The sequence below is a fragment of the Recurvomyces mirabilis genome (genome assembly GCF_035927965.1).
Source record: "Recurvomyces mirabilis strain CCFEE 5264 chromosome Unknown scaffold_4, whole genome shotgun sequence".
In the NCBI taxonomy this organism is placed as follows: domain Eukaryota; kingdom Fungi; phylum Ascomycota; class Dothideomycetes; order Mycosphaerellales; family Teratosphaeriaceae; genus Recurvomyces; species Recurvomyces mirabilis.
In genome coordinates, this window is record NW_027041938.1 from 377,890 (window position 1) to 401,148 (window position 23,259).

Sequence of the window (23,259 nt, forward strand, 5' to 3'; positions counted from 1 at the left end):
GTTGCTCATCTGAGTGGACGGAACAACGAACGCTTCAAGAGTTGGATCAGCATCATGGAACAAGCAGGGGTTGACCTGATTGAGTACGGCAGGAAGGAGAGCGGAATATGGCAATTGGAATCTCGGCTGGCGGACATGGCGTTCTGGTACGGTAAAACACCCTCGGACTGGACACTGAAGACCCAGATTGTCGACCTTGAAGAGTGGCCCGACGAAGTCAGACCAGGTGACTCGTGCTCTGTCAAGATACTCCTACGTTGTCTAGAGGCCATGCCGGGTGACTTCCCAAATGATTCGTACAGACCAACGACGATCTTCTGGGATCCTCAGATGTTCGAGCATGTCTGGGGCTCTTGGCGTAAGGTCAGTGAAATCGAAGTCATGTGGCACCTCCACCCTAGTGCGCAAGAGCAAGAAGACCAGGCTTGGAAGCATGAGCTCGATATCTCGCGACTACTTTTAGCCGCTCAAGATGATGCCTTTCAGGCTGTATTTCGCCGCGACCTCCGGCTACCTGGGCACAGCGCGCGACGGTGCAGGCGGTCCAGCATGCCGAACAGACTAACCGCGGCTTTACGATATGCATTTATTTTGGGCGGCTGGACATATCACAAATGCATAGTGCCCGGACGTCGACGCGCTGACCTTTTTCATCCGCGCGGCGGGTACTCTGACTGTTTCGCCGAGCACATGGAGCGTCCACAGGAGATTCCGGATGCCATCGATGGCATCGTGAACGGCTTTCGCATGGATCGCCTTGCTGGTACTCTGACTCTTGCTCCTAGGTTTCGATCAAGTCACAAGCCATTAGCGAACGGATTAAGCATGGGGTACTCGTTGCTCTGCTAGACTGCACAGCTCCATGAATCGACCGCGGAATGGAGTCCAAGAAGTCGCAAGTCATCGTGACCGGATAGTCGTGACTCGCCTTGCGATCTTCGCGACGACTTCGCCAAGGTCTGCAGCATTCTAGAAATGTTCGTTGGTGGGACAGCTCTGATCCCGTGTTCGATTGGTTGCAATGTCGCCAATCCGCAATGCTACGGCGGCATCTTGCTAGCACAACTACCCAATGCACTGGATCAAGGGCTCGGTCGATGTCAGACCAAGCAATACACCAAGATCGCTGGCCCGCAGCTGCCGTGAAGGATGTGAGGCGTCGGATCCACTCCGGCACGTATTCGGACCAAGGCGGCATACGGCGCCGGCGAATGCAGCCAGCACAAGCACTAACCGTCAGCACTCGGATCTTTATGCACCGGACGATGGTAGCCGCTCGCGAGTACTGCATGACAGGTAGGCTCTCTACACGGCATGCTGAACGATGAGCATTTGCCGACGTGTTAGTGGTCCTCATTCCGATATCCACGTTGTGCAACGCTAGCCCCGCGCCTCCACACTTGGTCTTGGTATATTCAATGGCTATTCCTTGAACTTTTCTTCTTGATGCTTGTCTGATTTGCTGTAATCTATTATACCTTGGATCTAGTGATCTGGTCAACAGCATGGGTTCCCCTGCATACGACGAGAAGCACAACTCCGGCAGCGAAGATGCCACCAATGTTGAACGTGGAACTGAACCATACAGTGGCTATGGCAGCACCGCCGACAAAGCTCTGGTCTGGAAGCAGGATCTGAAAATCGTCCCGTTATGTGCAGCTCTCTCTCTTCTCTGCTATCTAGACCGATCAAATTGTTATTTATTGTACTGGGAGTCCCAAGTTGCTTAATTTTTGTAAGTATCTACGTTCGCACTCGCTCGAATAGGAAGTAGCAGGTGGCCTGTGTGCTCACTCGCGTGTCTCGCTGACTCATCGCCACTCACCTACGTTCACTTGGATGACTCAGGTTACTGGGCCGGATATTCAACACAAATATTGGCAATGCCAAGGTCTTGAATGCGGAAGACCACGACGACCTTCTTTCAGAGACTCATATGACGAACTATCAATACATTATCGCTCTGATGTTGTTCCTCATCGCATATGCGCTGTTCGAGGTATGATAAAGCCCTTCAATGGTCGCAAGTACACCCATACATGCTCATAATGTCCCCACGAGGTCCCAAGCAACTACATGCTCAAGCGTGTGAACCCGAGCAGATGGATCGGTTTCCTGATGTTCTCGTGAGGTGCCATCACCATGGGCCTAGGTGGGGTTCAGAACTTCGCCTCCGTGGCAGTCGTTCGCTTCCTGCTGGGTGTTTTCGAGGCTGGTGAGTTGTGGTTACATTGGTGAGGTTGTCACGAGTCGACGCTAATGATGCCACTTTCAGGTCTCTTTCCAGGTCTTGTTTGTAAGTCATGATCAGACGTATGACAGCTCCGGTAAAACAGCAAACTGACCATTCCTAGATTAGATGACCTTCTGGTACCGTACCGAAGAGCGATCAATCAGAGTCGTACTGATCCTCGCATTGGCTACTCTCGCAGGCGCATTCGGTGGTGCCATCGCTTTTGGTGTCGGGCACATGAACCAGGTGGGCGGTCTGAGTGCTTGGCGATGGCTGTTCATCCTCGAAGGCATCCCGTCGGTCCTGTCCTCACTTTTGGTGTTGTTCTTTCTACCAGACTACCCAGAGACTGCGAAGTGGTTGTCGGAATCCGAAAAGCAGCTCGCCGTCGATCGTCTCCGTGTCGACGGCTCACATGGCCAAAGCGTGCATCTGACCTGGACTGAGGCCAAGGCAACGTTGTGCGACTAGCGACTTTACGCCCATCATGCTGTAAGCGATTGCTGACTGTTGCTCTTGCATATATGCACACTCACAGTCCACAGGTCTACTTCGGCATCTCCACCCCCTTCTCCTCCCTCTCCCTCTTCACCCCCACCATAACCGCCGGCCTAGGCTAATCCGGTCTCCGCGCCCAACTCATGACCGTCACCCTCTACGCCGTCGCCTACGTAATCACCATCGTCGTCGCCTGGTCCGCCGACCACTTCAACGCCCGCGCCCTGCACTCCGCCATCTTCGCCACCATCGGCGCAATCGGCTTCATCGCCTCCGCCGACCTCCCACCATCCGCATTCGCCGCTCGCTACAGCTGCCTTGTCATAGCAGCCAGTGGAGCCTTCAGTTGCATTCCGCCGCTTTTGGGCTGGTTGAGAAGTAATTTGTTTTCTACGGCTGCTATTGGATTGGCGATTGCGATGAATATCTCTTTCGGGGCGCCGGGGCAGATTGTGGGGGTATGGATAAGGCGGGGGAGAAGGAGAGGGGGTATCCTACTGGTCACTGGACTAATGCTGCGTTGTTGCTTTTTACTGCGGCGGGATGTCTTGGGTTGTTGTTCTTTTATGGAGCGAAGAATCGTGTGCTGAGGCGGGAAGGGTCTGAGAGGTTGTATAAGTATTAGCTTGGCTGTATAGATGCCGATGGGGATGGTCCGGATCTTGTCGGATCGGAAGGCATTCTTGATGCTCGCAGTCCGTATGACAAAGGCATTGGAGCTTCGACGTGATTAGAGATTGCTCGAGTCATCATGACCTGGGACAACCGTGTGTTCAAGGCCACTTCCGATCCTTTCCTGACGAGGGTCTGGTCATTGAAAGGGTTGTACTCATGCCTAAAAGCTGCCGTTATAATGAACCCAGCTAGTCCTTCTTCCCACTCAACAGCTCCGCAGCCTCCGCATTAATACTCCCACTCCTTTCACTCTCCTCAAGCGGGTTCTTGCTAGCGTTATCAGCACTCGTACTTTCACTAGCAACCTTCTTCAATCTCTCTGTATCCTCCTTCCGCACATCCTCAGTCTTCTCTCTCACATCGTCCTCATCGTCGCCGAGACTGAAAGGGTCATTATCCTCTTCCGGAGCCGGTGCCACAGAAGTCAAGGGCTGCCATTTCCGTGCCTTGCCCGTATCACCACTCTTGCGATCTGCGGCATCGACCTCGTCCACGGGACCAGATTGCGGCGGCTTCGGCTGCGTCTTGAAGAGGTCTGGGTTCGCGCTCTTCCGGCTGCTGGTCCGTGGTGGTTGCGGTGGCGGCGCCTCCTCGTCACGTAGTTCGAGACGCTCGAATTCGTCGTCGCCGATTTGGTGTGGGTCTGCGTCGTATCTACCGGCTTCTGTGCTTCGTCTTGCCTGCGCCTCGGAGCTCTTCCTAATGCCGTGTAGCTGCTCGCTTTGGCTAGGCCCGAAGTTCTGTCGTCCGCTACCAAATCTGTCTTGGCCTGGTGGAGGCCTTGACTGTTGCGAGGAGCCGCCTGAGTATAGGTCTTCTTCCTCATCCTCGCCGTCTAGACGCTTGCGGAAGGTGTTAATCCAGCCATTCACTTTCTTCTGCGTCTCCATGAAACCCTGCTGGATGTTCTTCCCTATCTCAGGTAAGTCATCGTCAAAGAAGTTGCGCTCTCGGTCTTCATCATCGTCCATATGCTGCTGGCGCTGCTGGTTCGGACCACGCCCACCACTCCATTGTCGCTGGTTGTAGTTCGACTGTCCACGAGGTGCAGAGCCGCTATACTGCTCGGCAAGCTGACGCGCATACATCTCGTCGGCTTCCAATTGCGTTTGTGGTTGTCGCATTGCTGGCTTCGGTGGCGGAGGCGGCGCTGCTTCTGGCTTGAAGTCCGGGTCGCTCATGCCAAGTAGGGCGTTGAAGGCAGGCTCCACTTGTCCTGCACTCGCCTGCAGCACGGCCTTGACCACTTTGGCATCGATGGATGGGAAGGCTTCGATGAGGGTGTGCTCGTTCTGCTCCTGCGGGTTGATGGGACGTGGCGGCTTCTGCGGTGGGATCTCCTCGTGGCCTTCCTGGAAGCTGACACGTGGTTTCGGTGAAGGTGATTTGAGGTTTGTGTGGGTGTCTGTGCCGAGCGGGCTTACCCTGCCAGTCTCCTGCTCGGCTTCGTTGTCGTTGTCGAAGTCCATCTCCTCGCGCGTCGTGACTGACTCCTTGACTGGAGATACTGGGGTCTTGCTATCTGCCATATTCGCCAGCTCCCGAAAGTGTCTTGCTGCTACTCGAGACTCTTCCAGTACAGAGTAGGCTCCTGTCACTTCCAAATTTCGAATTATCAGATGTCGGTCTTCACCCCTGTCGCTTGGTATTGTTGGGTATCGAGATGTTTGTGAAGCTGGAAGCTGCCTTAAAGCTGCTATGTTGAATGCTGCGTCACGGCCTTGGCGTTGTATGCAGGGTTCGCCGTTGGCCCTAGCCAGGTTTGGGGGGCAGCACATATCTTGACTCGCGTGATCTTGCTCTTCCTGGAGTGCCTTGAGAGTCATGCATACACAATACACAATGCTGATAGCCTGGTTGAATACAATTCTAGGAGTTCACTGCACGTCAGCGGTCATGAGAGGGCAATGAGACAGAGCATGTGAGGCTCACTGCACGGATAATCTCTTCATCACTTTCGTTTGGCCACAACTCATCCGGAGGCCAGCCAGACTGCACATTCACGATATCTCACATCCGAGGCCACTATATCATGGCAGACAGCGATACTTTCATCCCAGCGCTTCACAAACCATCAAGCTTGTTGCCCATCGCCCGTCACCGCGATGCACTACTATATACGATCGAGAAATATCCCATCACCATCCTGATCGGCCAAACAGGTTCTGGAAAGACTACCCAGCTACCACAGTACCTAGAGCAAGCCGGATGGTGTAGCGATGGCAGAATTATCGGAATCACTCAGGCAAGTTCGCGACCTCCCTTGATCATCCCGCCACTGTTGACACCAACTCACAGACGATGAACAGCCTCGTCGAGTAGCCGCAACCACAGTCGCAAAGCGTGTTGCAGACGAGATGCGATGTCAGATTGGGCAGGAAGTAGGCTACAGTATCCGCTTCGAGGATGTAACCTCTGCATCGACCAAGATTAAGTTCTTGACCGATGGTCTGCTTCTGCGCGAGGCGCTGGTAGATCCTCTGCTCAGTAGATATAGCGTAATCATGGTCGATGAGGCGCACGAGCAAAGTCTGAGCTCGGAAGTTCTGCTAGGTGTGCTGAAGAAGATTCGGAAGAAGAGGCCAGAGTTTAGGATTGTGGTTAGCTCGGCAACTTTGCAGGCTGAGGACTTCTTGAAGTTCTTTGCCGGTGATGAGGTAACTAACAGTATCGACTCGGATGCGGATGACACTGTAGGCCGCATCATTAGCATCGAAGGCCGTGCCTTCCCAGTAGACACACATTACCTCAGTGAGCCCTGCGAAGACTTCCTGGAACGTGCTGCACAGACTGTATTCGACGTTCATACCACGGAGCCAGAAGGCGACATCCTCATCTTCCTCACTGGCCGCAGCGACATAGATACTATGCTACAAATGATTGCAGACCGAGTCCCTTCTCTGCCACGAGAGGCCGACAAGATCCTGTCTCTTTCGTTATACGCCGGCCTGACGACGGAGGAGCAGATGTACATCTTCGAGCCTGCACCAGAAAATCACCGGAAAGTCATTTGCGCAACCAACATTGCGGAGGCAAGTGTCACCATCGATGGCATTGTGTACGTGATCGATTGCGGCTTCGTCAAGCTACGCGCATACAATCCGATCACCGGCATTGAAACGTTGACCGCCACTCCGGTCTCGAAGGCATCGGCCACACAGCGGACTGGCCGAGCAGGCAGGACAAAGGCTGGCAAATGCTACCGCTTGTATACTGAAGCTGCGTATGACATGCTGCCGGAAGCCACAGTACCAGAGATACAAAGGTCAAACCTGGCGCCTACGATATTGCAGCTCAAGGCGTTGGGTATAGACAACATCGCACGATTCGATTTTCTCACACCACCTCCCGTAGAGCTCATCACCCGAGCTCTCGAGCTGCTGTACTCGCTAGGCGCACTAGACGACTATGCGAAGCTCACAGCCCCACTCGGTACTCGCATGGCCGAGCTAGCACTCGAGCCGATGCTGGCAAAGTGCCTGCTCTCGGCCCCGGCGTTCGGCTGCTTGAGCGAAATGCTAAGCATAGCCGCCATGATCAGCCTCCAAGGCAACGTCTGGTTCACGCACGACAGCAAGAAGCAAGAAGAATCCGCCAGGAGGAAGTTCGCGGTCGAGGAAGGCGATCATCTCACATTACTAAATGTCTACAATAGTTTCGTAACCAAAGGGAAGAAAGACCCAAAATGGTGCCAGCAGCACTACCTTAACTTCAAGAGCATGACCCGAGCAGTTAGCATACGCAACCAACTCCGCCGCTACCTCGAACGCTTCGGCATCGACGTCACCGAGACTCTGGGCAGTAATGCCAACCACACAACTGTGCTCAAAGCCGGCGGACGGCCAATCCAAGAACGTATTCGTCGCTGTCTGACGGCGGGATATTTTGCTCAAGCGGCTAGGATGCAGGCGGATGGGACATTTCGTCTGGTTAGCGATGGTGGTGGGATGGTGTTGCATGCGCATCCTAGTAGTCTGTTTTTCAATCGGAAAGCGGATTGGGTGGTCTTTACGGAGGTTATGGAGGTGGGGGAGAAGTGTTTTATTAGGGATGTTTCCGGGATTGAGAAGGGGTGGTTGATGGAGTATGCGTCGCAGTATTATGGTGTTAGAGATTGATGTGGACATCTCGGGCATATCGACGTGGTTACGAGAGTCTGCGGTGGCCGTCAGGTGATTGTGCGGTGTAAAGTTCGAAGGAGATGTATTGATACATGAGTCCGAGACTGCTGATTCTTAGTGGTATGGCCAATCTATTCCCAACTATCGACTTGGTTTCTACCATACTAAGTCGGACTGCGGTCGCTGTCATGGCATTATTGCCGCTGGGAAGTGCAAGTATATTGATACGTGGGCCATAGTGGGATGAACTAAAGATCCCTAATACACTATAGCGCTTGAAAGACCTTATGATAGACGGCAGCTGGAGTTGAGAACATGACCTACGTGGGAACGCGTGAGCCGACTAACTCTTGGAAGGAAAAAGTGACCCAACGTTACTTGACATATCTCGAGGACAAAAGCACTGCCAAGTACAGATATAGTGTACCTTGTAGTGACAAGACGTCTCACTCACTACGAGATTCGTCTGACGACCCGCACTCTCACGCCGAGGTAGGCAGACTGTCATCACGGACAGAGCTCATGAAAGACGACAATGGCCTCGACTGTGGCACCGGGAACGACAGACTTGACATCATGAGATTCGCACGTCAATAGACGAACAAGTGGCTCTCCTTGATAGTGAAACTTTGGCACAAGTACAGAGCGAACTGTAGCACATTCTCCGATTAGCGGCCTGTGGAGATCTGATCGTACGTACAGTTGGCGGGTGCTCATCGTTGAGCAGGATGGCATCCGACATTAGAAAATTAGAGCAAGAATGTTTGGGATATAAAGGCTTCTCCGCTTTGATGTCCTAAAGAGCTATCTAGTGGGAGGCAAGCCAGCAAGGCCATTCGTCCGACCACTGGAGTCTCTATAATGCGGCAATAAACAGATCACCGCTTGCTCTATCCTTGACTTAAGTTCCCGGGCATATTTAGAGGCGGCCACCCATCTCGCGGGTCGGGAATGCCATGCCATGTTCTGTCGCAGCAAGCTTGAAACAGGATCTCCCGAATCACACCAATCTTGAAGACTCCTCTTCTATCTTCGGCTCGTCAGGAGTAGTGACAGTCGCCGGCTTCAGCCTTCGCGCACGCTGCAGGAACCTACCTGGATGGATGACCAGGAGTAACGTAAGTACTGCACACATCGGTACAGCATCAAAGATGTAGAGGAAGACTTCATGGGCTGCAATGCTGCCTTTGGGACCTTGACCATACTCAGCGATCCTGACAAGATTGCGGACCCAGATGCAAGCTGTCGAGATACACAGAGACAGGATCTGTAGGCGCCATCGTGGGAGCTGCGGGTTCTCCGACACCGTCGTTGGGTTCTCGTTCGTGCGCTTGTTGAACACCACGAGGTTGGCCAGAAAGCACAGGAGTAGTATCAGCTGGAAAACCAAGCCGGCTATGACGACTTTCTGGCCCGTAGCCTGAATGCTCTGGCTCGTCGTGGTTTGAAGGCCGACACCAGCGATTTGGCTGATGAATGCGATGATGTCGCCCGTGAGAAACACCGGCGTGATCCACTTTGGCCTCATCAAGGCGTTTCCTTGTTCTTCCAGCACACTTATGAGACGGCCGAACGACATGTAGACCGTTGCGCTGATCAATGGTGGCGCGGACATAATGAGCAATGCTTGTAGTGCCCAGGGACCTATGTTGTCTGATTTGGAGCCAGCCCAGGCTCTGCCATAGTAGCCAAAGGTCTCCACTACGTCGATTGTCAGCATCCTTCCCTTTTCACTATTCGCAGACTCAAGACATACTGATCCCTCCGATCACCAGTGGTGTCACAAATTTGGACCGGAAAGGGAACATGGCTACGAAGTGACCCAATGTAAGGATGCCGAAGAGTACTAGGAAGGCCCATCCTGCTGCTTTCGAAGGGTGGTAGAGATAGTAGATGGCATGGATCGTTCCATCAGGATTCTCTGTAATAATTGGGTCCATTGGGTCGGGACTTGTGATCTTCTGTCAGTGAATGCGATTGGAGTAAGGTGGTTCGAGGCATTTTGATTTTCCACTGGCACATCTTCATCTTATACACAACTATCGTTTGATGTGGCAAGGCAGCAGTATTCTTCGCTCAATGAGATATCTTTGTTGAGGGCGTTTATGTGCCATTGGTGTGTCCGTATAGAATACGGCAACTTCTCTAACGTAGGGTTTGCTGCCGAGCTCCGGGTCAATGGAAAATTTGGGAAAGGAAAGTCAAACACCTTCAAAAGCCGATCGTTTCTAATACGGAGGCCTCCCAGCAGCTGGTATGTCGCTGGCCATGGCAGACTCTTCGCAAACTACCAGCAGAAAACGGAAGGCTCATGCCAAGTCACGCCATGGCTGTGGGCAGTGCAAACAACGTCATCAGAAGGTAGGTGAAATATTTGATGTAATGCCGAACAAATTGCGCTTCAAGCTCACTGTCGTCTGCCACAGTGCGATGAGGTACATCCGATCTGCGGGCAGTGCAGACGATTGTCCGTCGAATGTAGCCTGAGTAGCTCGACGCCACGGGACAACACACTCAGCGATGATAGTATCACAATCAGCGACCTCCGGTATCTTCACCATTGGCTCAAGGGAAGCAGCCTCTTCGATGACCATGATCCGCAAGAGAGCAGGAAACATGCAGACCACCTTATGGAGTTAGCGTTCTCATATCGCTACCTATTGCATACAATATTGTCCATAGCTGCTCTGGACATGTTCGACAAGCATCGACAGACCATACAGTATTATGAGCACGCTGTGCAACACAACTCGAATGCCATCCGACACGCGAGGCCTATTATGACTAGATCAGATGCCGAGCACAGTGAAGCTCTTTTCAACTTCTCGGCTTTGACATCCCTTTTTGCATTTGCGGAGCCGCCGTTGAGAAGGGTACAACGACAGCAGCAAGCACACCATGATTTGCTTGATGACTTACTCGATGCTTTCCGCATGGGCAAGGGCAACCGCGCCGTCATGTCTTGCCATGCCGAGAATCTAACAGAGGTCAAGCAGACGAATGACAAGCGTTGGTCGGTAGATAAAGATTCAACCAAGTCTAGTCTGGAGATGGAATATCCTCAATTAGCCAGGCTCCGTGACATGGTGCGGACGTCCTGCGACAACCAACGACAGACAGCGGCGTGTTGTATCGCTCTTCAAGAACTATTTGGAAACATATCCGCATTGTCCAAGCACTCTGGGAACCACTCCAGCGCCTACATTATCATGACCTGGGCAAGCAATCTCGACCCACTGTTCATGGACATGTGCGAGGCACGACACCCTGTCGCACTAGTCATCCTCGGCCATTATGCAGTCATGATACATCTGAGACGAGCGATGTGGTTCTTCGCCCTCTGGCCAAGACTCCTACTCACATATACACGCGAGCGGCTCCCATCGGCCTTTGATCACTATCTAGACTGGCCAGCTGAGACGCTGGAATACTGTTCAACAACAGGAGCTGAGTAATCCATAAGCATGATCCTCCTCGAGCCCATCTGACTTCGGCAGCGTCTTGTGTGATTAGACCTGGACTGTGCTACCATGGCTACCACCACGCTTCAACCTGGGTGTAAATTCACCTCCCCTAGACCTAGATCAGATCAGCATTGGCCCCAGACTTCCGTTTTCAACCTCTCGAACGCTACATACTTAACGAGAGCGTAGACACTCGTCTGCGGGTGCTTACGGGGAAGATCTAGGAATAAGCTGCATGTGTCGGTACCTTAATTTAACGGTATCTCTGTACTACGACCGCACTTCATGCCTATCTAAATCTTAGATTCTGTTCCGTTGCTGAGGACTATGAGGAGATCTGCAAGGTGGCTCTCCTCATGCATGTGATCTTCCTCCATCATCGATACCGGGCTTCTCTTGCGCCTGTCGCCTTGAAACAGGCGGCGCCACGGTTGGATAGCTCGCGGCGCAGTGTTCCAACTCCCTCGACCGGCCAACGGCTTGAGGCTTCCTGGATACCGGCGAACATTAGAGTCGCGCAGCGCCCTGCTCAAGAGTCTGCCAATCCATCCGCTCGAAGGGAACATAGGTCTCCGTCCCTGGCTTCTGCCAAAGGAAAATATCGTCTACACCGTCCTTCTCGTGGACGCCCGACTTGTCAGGGTCTACACCTTCCTGTCTCAGTCCAACTTTATTCTGTTTGTGGTTGTGGATATGGCTGGAACGCTGGACAATTCGCAAGAAGACCGGAACTGCATATCGTGGGAGGTGTGATCGACAGTACCGCAGGACGTCGGCATAGAAGTGGTCGCTAGGTGTCATAGTCAAATGCAAAGCGGCGCAACCTGCTCGTCCTTCGTGGCCTGGAACGGTGACGCCGTACACATTGGCTTCTGCTACGCCTGGATACTTGCCCAACGCCTCGGCGACTTCTGCTGTTGATACGTTCTCGGACTTCCACCGGAACGTGTCTCCCAGCCGATCAAGGAAATACCTAAGCACATTGTTAGCTCATCACAGTCCATTGACCATAAGGTGGATCTGATACCAATGTCCATCTGTAGTGCGTCTGAGGGCGTCACCACATCGATAGTACAAATCGCCCTCCTTGAAGACATTCGTGGCGAATCGCTTATTCGTCGCATCTGTATTACGCCAATACCCACCGAACGCTGCACGGTTCGGTACAGCTACCAGAATCTCGCCTCCTTCTTCATAAGGTGTGCGCTCCGCGAAGCCTGTCGTCGCATTACGCCAGATGTCACCAGTCTCATGATCGATGCGAACTGGTATGTAGGTGTTTTGTAGTAGGCTACGGGTCAAAAGACCATGATGTCCAACGCAAGCACTGTTATACCGATTTCGAGCCCAGGTCACCAAGCTAAACATGCCCTCGCTGGAGTTGAAGAATTCGGCGACTTCTGGAATGTCGAAGCGCTCCTGGAATTTGTGCCAGATATCTGGTCTCAGCCCATTGCCGTACGCTATTCGCATCTTATGCTTGCGCTCAAGAGGGTGACTAGGTGCTGCGAGCAGATACCGTGCGGTCTCGCCCACGTATATGAATGCAGTCGAACCAGAATTGTAGATGTCAGGCCAGAAGTTCGAGACAGAAAAGCGTGGAGCAATCGCTATGCTGACGCCAGCAAGTATCATTGTCGATGCGGTGATGATGCCGGTGCCGTGGTACATTGGCATGGGACAATACCATCGATCCACTCCCCGTTTACAAGCGAAAGGCGGTTCGAGATGGGAGCCGAGCAGATGGGTTCGAGCGATGGTGAATGGGCATCCTTTGGGTAGGCCAGTCGTACCAGAGGTGTAGATCAAGCAGTATGGGAAATCTCCTTTCATGCCAGAGCGTAAGCTGTCTTCTGGCACGAAAACTGGTCCAGAGCTGATTTCTAGCTTGAGTGAAGTGTCGAGGGGCACAATCCTTGTTCCAGCCGCCTCGATATCCTGTCTGCTGCCTTCGATTCGTTGCTGACAATCTGCGTCCTCGTCAACGATCAAGAGCTTGGTTTCGCAGACCGCCAGACAATGCATAAGAGCCTTTCCCTCGAGATTGTAGTTGATGAAGGCAGGTCCAGCCCCAATGGTTAACGTAGCAAACATGATGAAGATGAACTCGGCGCTGTTGTGCAGATACATCCCGACCAGGTCACCAGGCTTGATTCCCTGCTCAAGCATCCATTGGGCATAGCGCACTGTCTGATCGTGAAGCTCTTTAAAAGTCCAGCTCCTCGTTCGTGTCCAGATCGCTGTGTCGTTTGGCTGTCGAGCACATGTCTCCGCTAAGATATACCATGGTGAGAGTTTGTCATCCTTGACTACTAAAGGTCAGTCACTGATCGTCCGAGCCCATGGAGTGGAACCTCACCAGCTTTCGCATACACTCTCTCGGCGTTCTTGAGCTTTAGAAGTGCTCTAGCGTCTCTGGACAGCTGATATCTGTTCAGGCAATCATCAACAATAATCCATGACGGAACGCAAATGTCATCCGTACCTGCCATCGAGATATGCTGCGGCAGCAAGGCCACCAGCGGCGGCTAATGCTACATGGCTTTCATCAGCTGTTACTCAACGCATTTTGGTTAATACAGATGCTCACCAAGAGCCATTCAGATTGATCTGAGACCAGATGATTAATCGTGTGGCTGTAATTATTGTGGGTCCGTCGATCAGAACTGTGAGATTGCCGGAGTGATAATAACCTCAAGCAATGCAACGAATCGAGTTTAGCTGACAGTCATAAGGAAGCGAATGCCATGCGAGCATTACATTGCTCAGTGGAAGTTGTGGTGAATATCGTGGGCATCTGGAAGTCGCCGGCACCAATGCAACACCTCCTCTCACATTTGCCGAGCTGCAACACCTCGGCATCATTCTGAACTCGATCAGCAATCCGGTGTGGAATAGCAATACTGTGGCTTCTCCTTACTCCTCTACAACTTGATTTCGTTACATTGACACGGCCGGAGACGTCTTGGTACTGATCAATCGTAGCAGAACATGCAGTTCGCAGCTGGAAAGAATGGTGAAGTGCACTCCGTTGCCACCAAGGGTCCTCCACAGCGTCCAAGAAATACGCTAGTCACGATCACTCGGCCACGATATCATGTCTGCATGCTCGTAGGATATCAAGGCGAACGCGGATCCACCTTCCACAACAAGATATCTTGGATGTACCTGAGAAGTGCCAGCGTTACATGACCATCGATTGAGACCGTTGCGAACCAACCATGCATTTCAACACTCAATCAAATACAATAGCAGCCTTGACGACCTGCTGCTTGGCCACCGCCTCCAACGCCTCACCCCATTCCTCAATCCGATAAGTCTTGTTCACAAGCCCCGTAAAATCCAATCTCTTCGTCCTCAAATACTCCATCACGACGGGAAACTTCAGCGTACTGCAGAAACTCGCCAAAATCGTGATCTCATTCTTCCATATCAACATGGGTGGCCAAGCGATCTTTGCGTGGTCGTCGTAGACGCCGTAGACGACTAGTGTCCCGCCTTTGCGGACGTAGTGGATGGATTGTTCGAGGACTGAGGGCGCGCCGGTGGCTTCTACTACCATGTCGAAGCCGTGAGGATGTGCGGATCTGAGCTTATCCATGTCGATCTTTGCGTTGTCGTCGGAGACTGTGATGAAGGAGTCTGCGAGGTTTAGCTTCTTTGCTAGGTCGAGCTTGGGGCCGGCTTTGGAGGCAATGGTCAACTTTGGCGAAGTCAGCTTTTGTTCTGTCCAAGAAGATAGTTCTGATGCATACGTTTGCTGTGCCGTTCTGCCGAAGCAGCTGAGCTAAGAGCATGCCAGTTGGTCCACAACCGAATAGCAGGACCGTACTGCCAATCTTCGGCTGCATACGCTCGATGCCATGAGCCGCACAGGCACATGGCTCGATCAGCACGGCCTCCAGAGCAGGTAGGTCGCCTATCGGAATGACCTGTCGGGCCGGATACAGGCAATACTCTGCGAATCCTCCGGGTGCTGGAAGATGTCAACTGTCGATTCCTTCCTATCAATTCGATTGATGTTACTCACCATTGCCACCGTATCCCTTCATGTCTTCACACAACAAACCACGACCTCGCACACAATGGAAACAGCTTCTACAAGGCTCCATCGGGTCTGCCGCTACTCGGTCGCCAACCTTGACGCTTTTGACGTCTCGGCCTACAGCTACTATCCGGCCTGCGGCCTCATGGCCTGGTATGAGTGGGTACTAGCGATCGTCAGTCCCGCTAGTGATACGATCACTTCCATGACCTAACACGCACTCTCGCCATGAACTCGCCCTTGTGGTAATGCAGATCCTGACATTGATTAGTGTGCGGCACCCAAGACTTCTTTCGCGTGACTAACTCACCGTTCCACAGATACCGCACGCTTCTATCTTGACCTGTTCTTGTGTGAGCTTCGATGACCCTTCAGATTGAAAAGCAGCCTGATCTGTGATTTACCAGCACATCTTCTGTTCCGAAGGCAGGGACATCTATCTCGACGACGTCGAAGTGTTCAGGTTTCGAATATCTAGACGTCATTAACCTGCGCAGACGGCACATGCTCTGGTGGCTCGAGTATACTGTAATGCTTTCATCCGTTTCGGCACGTTAACATGACTAGGTCCTGTCGAATCGATGGAGTCCATTTCGGCGATGATGGAAGAATTGATACACTGGGGAGTAGCAGTGAGCAGTAACAGCAGTACTCCACGTGTTCGTTAAAGCAGTCATGTCGAATAGCCTTATGAAAGAGACTGCGTACATGTAATTATCCAATAGCATGATTCTGTCGTAAGCTTCGCTCTCGGCTCAGTTACCTTTGGCTCGATTGGGTAAGCCGAAGTGGGAAGGTGCGGCGTGTGGCCGTAAAAGTGGTCTCCGTCTACGTCGAGTTCAGTCTGACGTCTTGCGCGTACGGCTGTGCTGTTGAAGACGCGGCTACTTACAGCAGTCGATCGCCTGGGTGATGCGAGCGAGGGAACAGGTTTGTGCAAGTGGTCAAGCATCTCGGTCAAACTTGCCGACCAAATTCCTCTGGCTGGCACCCAACAAGCACGGAACAGTGGTGTAGAACGTTGGCATTATCAACCACGGTATAACTGACTGATCGAACTCGTGACCGATCATGGATATGCCTGAGCTCAAAGTCAGTGACATATATCATGTTGCGTGAATTGTGGGAGACCCATACCTTCTAAACCTGCCATACCTTGCAGGACCACGGCCCATGGTAGCTAGAACTGGTTTGGTGGATCACTCGCCTGAGATTGTTCTGTGAGCCCTTCTCGAGCGACACCAGGTCATCCGTGACAGCAGGGCTCTCGCGCATTACTGATAGGCGTCTCTGGAGCAGACCAGTCGCAGAGAGGCCGGATAGACTGCTAATGTGGCAGCCTCGCCATTCGCATCTAGAGACCGATTTAATGTCCTCACAGATGTACTCCATCCTCCTCCTCCTCCTCGTCCGCATCTACTCCCATCTGCGCCTCAATCTGTCGCCGTAGCTCCTCGTCCGTGAGCCTCCCACTAGGCGCACGCGCAGCACTTCTGCTATCTGTGGTACCATTCTCTAATGCCCCGTTGGCATGTCCCACACCATTGACTCCACCTTCCGCACCATCCTGTTGCCGCTCAACCACAACCGCGTCACCTTCCAATGGTGCCTGTCTCAGATCACTCGGATCCTCCACCCAAATCATACCCCTTCTCTCCACCTCCGCCTTCAGTAAATGCACCCTCATATTCATGCGCCCAATCACGGTAAGGTTCTCGAACATGGCATCCTTGCAATCCTGGTCGCCTTCGTCGGCAAAGGGCATCATTTGTTCGTTGCTGTGGCGGAGGTGTAATATGCTGTTCCGTATTTCAGCCGCTTTAGAGTGAAGCGCGTCAAGGGGGAGGGATTCAAGGGCCATAGCGAAGCGGGCTGGGTCGATGGGACTTGTGGTTGTTCCCGATGACATCTTTCGTGATCCGACGGTCTTTGGTTCCCTGTTGTGGAACGCTCTACTAGTGTAAAGGTCAGAGCAGGCGTGCTAGGAGAGTTGTGAACAGGCAACCATGATTACGTCCACATGGCAGTGCCTGCTGTACATAATCTTTCTGACACGTGGGAAGACCGGGCATGGTCCGAGCACTTCCGTCGCGGAAGCAGTCCGCAAGTTAAGTGAATGGTAGTTTCAGAGTCTATGATATCTCACGGTGTGAACCGAGTTCTGGGAGCATTGGATCATCGCAATGAACAATGTGTGGACCACGATAGCATTACGAGCGCCTTGTGCGCGACGACAGCAGACCAAACCTCTACGGGAGCTGTTCAATGGTTATGCGAGATCACGGCGGAGTATAAGTCACAGCTACTCTCCCGTGGCGCCATGTGGAAGAACGGCACAGACTAGTACATGGCACATGCGACAGATTCAGCGAACATCGGCATTCTCCACGACCGCATCGGTCAGTGCAAGGGTTCGACCACCCCCACCAGCCAAATTCGATCCGGACGTGGCACGAAGACTAGATGAAGCAGAGGCAAGAACCAGAGCTGAGCGGAAGGTCGGGCGAGAGCAGGCGGAGGCACTATCGACGCTGAGACCAGTAGATACTAACGCCTCATACACGGAAGGAGTCATAGCAGAAGACGAAGATGAAGGAAAGATAACATGGCGCGACTATGACCCCGAAGGCGGCATGCCACTACCCAATGGCGAGCTCCATGGATCAAAGCTTCAACAGGTCTTCGACAGCAACGCCATCAACATAGACACGGGCAACTACATCCTCTCCGTCCTCCACTGGCGCCGCATGTCCGGCGCTCTGATAGACTCCGGGATTGACTTTCCTCAAGGCAGCGGTGTGAGCCGAGACACAGCCCTACGAGGTCTCCAATACATCCGTAGCCTAGACCCGGCCTTCGACGAACAAGCTGCCGGAGCCCGATGGGCAGAGGAAGAAGGACTGCGCTTACAGGAAGAAATTCAGGAGCGGGCGAGGAGTCTGGGGATCTACAAACAGGATAAAGATGCCGAGTACTATGAGGGAGAGGAGATGGACCAAGGCACACCCGAGGGACGCGAACGGCAGGGGACGAGTGTACTGCGTACGCATCGTGAGGAGCGGGAAGCCGCCCACGAAGCCGAACAAGCCAAGAAAGAAGCTCAGGCGTTACGAGATGAAGCTACGGCACTACACACCCAACGTGGACCTCTAGAACTAGCAGGTGGTGTCCAACCCCCCGTCGCACTCACAACCACAGGACCCTCGGGCGTCCTATTCGGCAGCGGCCCACGCACAGCCTGGCTGCCCGCCACCGTGGAACGTAAACCCTGGGTGAAATACTACGAAGACTCCGCCAACCTCCTCAAAGACAACGTCCTCCCCTCCCTCAGCACCCCCCGGCGTCTCGCTCCCGCCTTCCTCCTCCTTCTAACAACCCTCTACGCCGCGAACTTCCTCTCGCAAAATTATACCCCACCCCCCACCTCCGCGAGACTCTGGCCAGATACCCCACCCGCCGTCAGCACGCTCACAGCCGTGACAGTGGTACTGGGGACGTTCTTCCTCCTAGGCCGCCTCCCGCCCTTCTGGCGCACACTAAATAAGTACTTCACCATTGTCCCCGCCTCCCCGAACCCAGTGAGTATCCTAGGCTATACCCTCCGCCACGACACCCTTTCCCATCTAGCCGTCAACACCTTCGTCCTCTGGACCTTCGGCCTCACACTGCACGAAGATGTCGGTCGAGGAACCTTCCTCGCTATCCTCCTCGCTTCCGGAGCAGTCGGCGGTTTCACCTCCCTAACCGCCAACGTCCTGCGCAAGAATTGGAATACCTACGCCTTTGGCGTCTCGTCCGCTGCTTTCGGCGTTGTGACTGCGGCTTGCACATTACGGCCTAATGGGACGCTGCAGATAAACGGGGTGGGGGAGATTCCGTTCGCGGCATGGGTTCTGGCGTTGTTGCTTGGTGCTGCGGATATCGTAGCTTTGCGCTTTGGATTGAGGGCGGGGACGGATCACTGGGGACATTTGGGTGGGATGGGTGCGGGTGTTATCGCTGCGTTGGGGTTGAGGATGCGGCTTGCTGCTAATAAGGCGGACAAGGAGATGGCGGAGCCGCAGATGATGCGGGCGTATGCTCTTCCTGCTGGTGATTCGAGAGAAACAGAGAGCAGAAGAGCTTAAGTAGTTGGATCTTGTACCGTGCTGACAGCAAGCATGTAAAGTCATACAACTCTCAGCTTCACGGCATACAGCGATGAGAGTATCAGCCAGCAACAGGTCAAGCCAGAAATGACATCTCGCTTCTGGCGCCTCGTGTACATGACAAGACTCGTCCTACACACCCATCCCACCAAAGCTTCCTCGACTCCACGCACCCGCTCAAATCGCTCTCACATACGTTCTTGGGTGCCTGACTACACGAAGTGCGACAAATCCAACGGCACACTACTGCCCCGTCCAGCCCGATACCTCTTCGGCCCACCGACAAAAGGTCTCGGCTGCGGAAGGGAGGAATCAGGCTGGAATTTCCACCGGGAATCTTCTATCCCTCCTCCCGTTCCACCGCCACCACCAAGAGCAGCTGCGTTGCTGTTACCTCGTGGTCTCCCTCCGCCTCCGTTTAACATGGAGCCGTTGCTTGTTGGTGCGAGGGTGTAGGCCGAGGCATCCATGGGTTTGATCGGCATATTTCTCTGTTGTTGTTGCTGTGATGGCGGCGGAGGTGGGGGTGGAGGCGCGTGGGAAGAAAATGATGCTTGGGTTGGTACTTGGCCGATGGAGAGGCCGCCGGCTGTGGGTATACCGCCTGTACTTCTACTCTGCGTCGGCGGTGATGGCGGAGGCGGTGCAGGAACGGATGCGGCATGTGGTCTCGCAGGCGCTGCTGAAGGTGGCGGAGGAGGTGGAGGAGGGGGTGCTAAGCTAGGACTCGCCAACGGACTTGATATCGCTGGCGCCACCGAGGGTGGAGGCGGAGGTGGAGGGATGGCAGGCGAGGATGATCGGAAGGCGTTGATTGCTGCTTGTGCGGCTAGTGACGTTTCGCGCTCCACGCCATTCGGTCGAGGGGCGGGTGCAGAGGGAGGGAGTACGGGCGCGGAAGCTCTTGCTGTTGGGGGCGGTCGGGGCGCACTGGAGGGTGGTAAGGGAGGCGCTGAGGGAAGTGTACCTAGGTTTGAAGGCGCCGCTGGTGTGAGTGTCGAGGAGGGAGGTTTTCGTGATGAAGGTGGTGGGATTGGAGGCTTCTTGCCTATGGGTGGGGGAGGCTTGGGTTTGAGGATTGCTGGACTTGATTCGGAGGTCATCGGTGCGGGTCGTAAGTTGTTCTTGAGTGCTGCCATTGATGGGGGTGGAGGAGGTGCCGCTGCTGAAGGTGGTAAAGGCGGTGCGCCTCCAGGCAGCCTAGGTGCTGCTTCGTTGGGTATGGATGGTGCCTTCGGTACACTAGCCGAAGTCGATCTTCGCGATGTCGTCTCCGGGTCTGAGTCGTACATGTTCACACCCCCTGCACTCTTCCGTAGTTTCGGCATGCCACCTGCAAATAACCCTCCTAGTTGTGGTGCTGAATCCATTCCTCCTGCTCCACCACCCACGGGACTCGTTGGCTGATCGCTGTTACTCCGTGCTCGGTTCTGTCCAGCAGGTGGAGGAGGCCGTAGTCCAGGTACCGGCGGAGCTCCACTCGCTGGTGCGCTCACGCCTGACGAAGCTTTACTGTCTACAATTGGGGCTGATCGATCATTGGTGACTGCCTTCTTCAACCGTGACCCTTTCTGGATGTCGCCGAGTAGTGCTCCCTGGGCGGATATGTCAGCATACTACACTATAACGACATGCGAATGGGAACATGCGACATACTCTGCCTTTCCCTCCTCCCGCTGCTGGTAGTCGTGAAGGTAAGCCACCTGGTGGTGGAGGCGGAGGAGGAGGTGGACCTTGGGCACATCAGCTTCACACCCCAATACTAATCATCCATACATGCTTACCTCCTGCTGCTCCAGGCATTGGCGGCGGAGGCGGTGGTGGAGGAGGTGGAGGAGGCATATTGGTGTTGTGCTGCAGGGTGAATGGGCTTGTGCTATGCTCCTGTCTTGGTGATGGTCGGGGTCGCAGAGGTGTGAATCGATTCTAGGCCGTCGTAGCCTGCTATATAGTCCGTTCGCCCTGAAGCTGTTGCCTTCTGTGGTGTGCCAATAGCAATATATGGCTAGGCATGTGCTTTCTATCTTCATCAGGTCCGTCGTCATGCTCAGCCACACCTGCAGCAGCCACGCGAGCGAAGCGCCACTTCCGAGCTCCGTCTCCACCTCTCCGCAATGCTTGGACGTGGATAAGTATAGCATTATACAGTAGTAGGAGTCGAGCATACGATCCAGGACGGCAGAGATAGATACAATGGAACGGAGAGGCATCAGCATCTGCTACGAGTGTATCTCAGCACTACGACAACAACCCAAACGAGCACGATTGGCAGCACTCGCTCCCCTCCAGCAAAAGACCAGACGACACATCTCCGCCCAAGCACACAATGAAGCCCTACGCACATCCGGGCGAACGACGACCAGGAAGCATTCCGTAAAAGTGCTCGAGTCGTTATTGGTCGCGGCAAGAAGCGCCCACACCATCTCTGCCCAAGATCTCAATGCCTTACACAACCGCATATTAGAGCTCACGAACACGGCCCTAAAGCCAGAAGATGGCAAGCTCCCGTCTGAGCAAAGAGTACTATACGTACTCGAGCAACTCCAAGCCCTAGTCACCTCCCTCATCAACGGCCAAACCATCGAGCCAGCAAGCAAAACAGAAGCAAATCAGGAGACCAGCGCAACCTCAGCATTGCTAGGCTCGGTCAATACCCGCGCCTACCCAGCCTTCATAAGCAAAGCCTCCCTCCTCAACCTCGCGAGCGAAAGGGCCGAAGAGCTCCTCCGCCATCCCAATATCTTCATCACCCCGGGCGTGCTGAAGGCATATGTCCAACTACAAACAACCCTCCACCAACCGGCTAGTCTGGCCGATGCATTCCACCTCTATGCCCACAAACCTATACCCATAGCGTCCGGCTCGAAGATAGCGTTCAAGGAGTCTTCACCAAACGCCCTAAACTCAGCCGTGGACCCTAAAACCGGCAATCTCGCCCTCGACGCCGCACTAGCCACCAACGATCTACCTCTAGCCATAGACATAATAACAACCACCTTCTCCACCCCAGCCTTCAAACGCTCCAAACTGCTCCGGCAATGCCTCCTGCCCCTCTCCGGCCTCCTGGTCCTTCCCCTCGGCGCCTGGACAGCAAGTTCCCAATTCGCACTCCTCCAAAACAGCATGGACCCCGCTTACGCCACTGGTGTAGCCTTCGCCGGCACACTAGCATATCTAGGCCATGTAGGCACGATCGGGTACGTGGCTATTACGACAGCGAATGATCAGATGGAGAGGGTGACGTGGGCGCAGGGGGTTCCGTTGTGGGAGAGATTTCTGCGGGAGGAGGAACGCGCGGCGTGTGATCGCGTTGCTGGGAGATGGGGGTTTGAGGATAGGGGACGGAGGGGGGAGGAGGAAGGGGGGGAGTGGGAGGTTTTGAGGGAGTTTGTGGGGGTTAGGGGGATGGTGCTTGATCGGGCCGAATTGATGGAGGGGATGGAGTGATGGGTCTGCTGTCAACTTCGTTGCTGTCGGGATACTGTATTGCTCTCTCCGACGAGTTCACTGGCTGCGAGGCAAGTTCTGCTGCGCGGCTCGTACAGATGTGGAGCATCACGCTGCTTCTGTGTCACCTACGCCCCAGTAGCTTCATCAGATGGGTCCAGCTTTCTCTGTGAACGGACGAAGACCCCTCTTGCTACGGAGACTGCGCTTTCGCCATCGACAAGGACCGTATACTTGTCCTGTCCTCTGGTATGAGGATAAAAACAAGACAGGCACTACTGGGCGTGGATGTCCCTCACGCCCCTCATCGTCCGCAGTGCTCTAGTCCTCACATGGCGGAGAAGATGCCATGGCGGGGGTGAACAAGCATCACATAGACATCACTTCCGCTACGTCCGTCGAGTCACGCGCAGGAACAACTAAGTTGCTTTCGAGGAGTGCACCTAAGACGGGAAAGCTACTTACTTGAGAGGACAGTTCAGAGCGGCGGCGGCATCTCTGCCTCTATTCTACCTGCGACACTCTCCCTTCAAGCTACTATCACGATCTTACACAAGCTTGCCCCATCCAATCCAGCAAACACTCGATCGTAGTTCTTCCCTCTCCTACCACACATTAAATCCTGGCC

General features: G+C 53.9%; 12 protein-coding genes across 12 annotated transcripts; 6 read left to right on the forward strand and 6 right to left on the reverse strand.

The window, feature by feature from the left end:
- Positions 1-54: 54 nt before the first annotated feature.
- LTS14_001978 (uncharacterized protein) lies at positions 55-849 on the forward strand (the record flags this gene model as incomplete). The annotated part of the gene is made up of 2 exons (XM_064834686.1): positions 55-226; positions 266-849. The coding sequence occupies 2 exons, from the start codon at positions 55-57 to the stop codon at positions 847-849; spliced, it is 756 nt and encodes a 251-aa protein (XP_064697557.1).
- A 1,293-nt stretch (positions 850-2,142) lies between these two features.
- LTS14_001979 (uncharacterized protein) lies at positions 2,143-2,704 on the forward strand (the record flags this gene model as incomplete). Its single annotated transcript, XM_064834687.1, has 3 exons — positions 2,143-2,215; positions 2,276-2,292; positions 2,360-2,704. The coding sequence occupies 3 exons, from the start codon at positions 2,143-2,145 to the stop codon at positions 2,702-2,704; spliced, it is 435 nt and encodes a 144-aa protein (XP_064697558.1).
- Positions 2,705-3,594: 890 nt separating this feature from the next.
- On the reverse strand, positions 3,595-4,935 carry CUE5 (ubiquitin-binding protein cue5; the record flags this gene model as incomplete). Its single annotated transcript, XM_064834688.1, has 2 exons — positions 3,595-4,758; positions 4,831-4,935. The coding sequence occupies 2 exons, from the start codon at positions 4,933-4,935 to the stop codon at positions 3,595-3,597; spliced, it is 1,269 nt and encodes a 422-aa protein (XP_064697559.1).
- Positions 4,936-5,438: 503 nt separating this feature from the next.
- LTS14_001981 (uncharacterized protein) lies at positions 5,439-7,524 on the forward strand (the record flags this gene model as incomplete). The annotated part of the gene is made up of 2 exons (XM_064834689.1): positions 5,439-5,655; positions 5,705-7,524. 2 exons carry the CDS (start codon positions 5,439-5,441, stop codon positions 7,522-7,524), a joined length of 2,037 nt encoding a protein of 678 aa, XP_064697560.1.
- A 1,003-nt stretch (positions 7,525-8,527) lies between these two features.
- Positions 8,528-9,467, reverse strand: LTS14_001982 (uncharacterized protein; the record flags this gene model as incomplete). Its single annotated transcript, XM_064834690.1, has 2 exons — positions 8,528-9,228; positions 9,284-9,467. 2 exons carry the CDS (start codon positions 9,465-9,467, stop codon positions 8,528-8,530), a joined length of 885 nt encoding a protein of 294 aa, XP_064697561.1.
- A 652-nt stretch (positions 9,468-10,119) lies between these two features.
- LTS14_001983 (uncharacterized protein) lies at positions 10,120-10,982 on the forward strand (the record flags this gene model as incomplete). The annotated part of the gene is made up of 2 exons (XM_064834691.1): positions 10,120-10,162; positions 10,210-10,982. The coding sequence occupies 2 exons, from the start codon at positions 10,120-10,122 to the stop codon at positions 10,980-10,982; spliced, it is 816 nt and encodes a 271-aa protein (XP_064697562.1).
- Positions 10,983-11,498: 516 nt separating this feature from the next.
- Positions 11,499-13,591, reverse strand: LTS14_001984 (uncharacterized protein; the record flags this gene model as incomplete). The annotated part of the gene is made up of 5 exons (XM_064834692.1): positions 11,499-11,964; positions 12,019-13,303; positions 13,351-13,421; positions 13,477-13,525; positions 13,582-13,591. The coding sequence occupies 5 exons, from the start codon at positions 13,589-13,591 to the stop codon at positions 11,499-11,501; spliced, it is 1,881 nt and encodes a 626-aa protein (XP_064697563.1).
- A 635-nt stretch (positions 13,592-14,226) lies between these two features.
- On the reverse strand, positions 14,227-15,043 carry LTS14_001985 (uncharacterized protein; the record flags this gene model as incomplete). The annotated part of the gene is made up of 3 exons (XM_064834693.1): positions 14,227-14,694; positions 14,747-14,967; positions 15,022-15,043. 3 exons carry the CDS (start codon positions 15,041-15,043, stop codon positions 14,227-14,229), a joined length of 711 nt encoding a protein of 236 aa, XP_064697564.1.
- Positions 15,044-16,411: 1,368 nt separating this feature from the next.
- Positions 16,412-16,945, reverse strand: LTS14_001986 (uncharacterized protein; the record flags this gene model as incomplete). Its single annotated transcript, XM_064834694.1, has 1 exon — positions 16,412-16,945. One exon carries the CDS (start codon positions 16,943-16,945, stop codon positions 16,412-16,414), a length of 534 nt encoding a protein of 177 aa, XP_064697565.1.
- A 274-nt stretch (positions 16,946-17,219) lies between these two features.
- Positions 17,220-19,163, forward strand: LTS14_001987 (uncharacterized protein; the record flags this gene model as incomplete). Its single annotated transcript, XM_064834695.1, has 1 exon — positions 17,220-19,163. One exon carries the CDS (start codon positions 17,220-17,222, stop codon positions 19,161-19,163), a length of 1,944 nt encoding a protein of 647 aa, XP_064697566.1.
- Positions 19,164-19,396: 233 nt separating this feature from the next.
- On the reverse strand, positions 19,397-21,026 carry VRP1 (verprolin; the record flags this gene model as incomplete). The annotated part of the gene is made up of 3 exons (XM_064834696.1): positions 19,397-20,779; positions 20,841-20,917; positions 20,969-21,026. 3 exons carry the CDS (start codon positions 21,024-21,026, stop codon positions 19,397-19,399), a joined length of 1,518 nt encoding a protein of 505 aa, XP_064697567.1.
- Positions 21,027-21,377: 351 nt separating this feature from the next.
- Positions 21,378-22,631, forward strand: LTS14_001989 (uncharacterized protein; the record flags this gene model as incomplete). Its single annotated transcript, XM_064834697.1, has 1 exon — positions 21,378-22,631. One exon carries the CDS (start codon positions 21,378-21,380, stop codon positions 22,629-22,631), a length of 1,254 nt encoding a protein of 417 aa, XP_064697568.1.
- Positions 22,632-23,259: the final 628 nt, after the last annotated feature.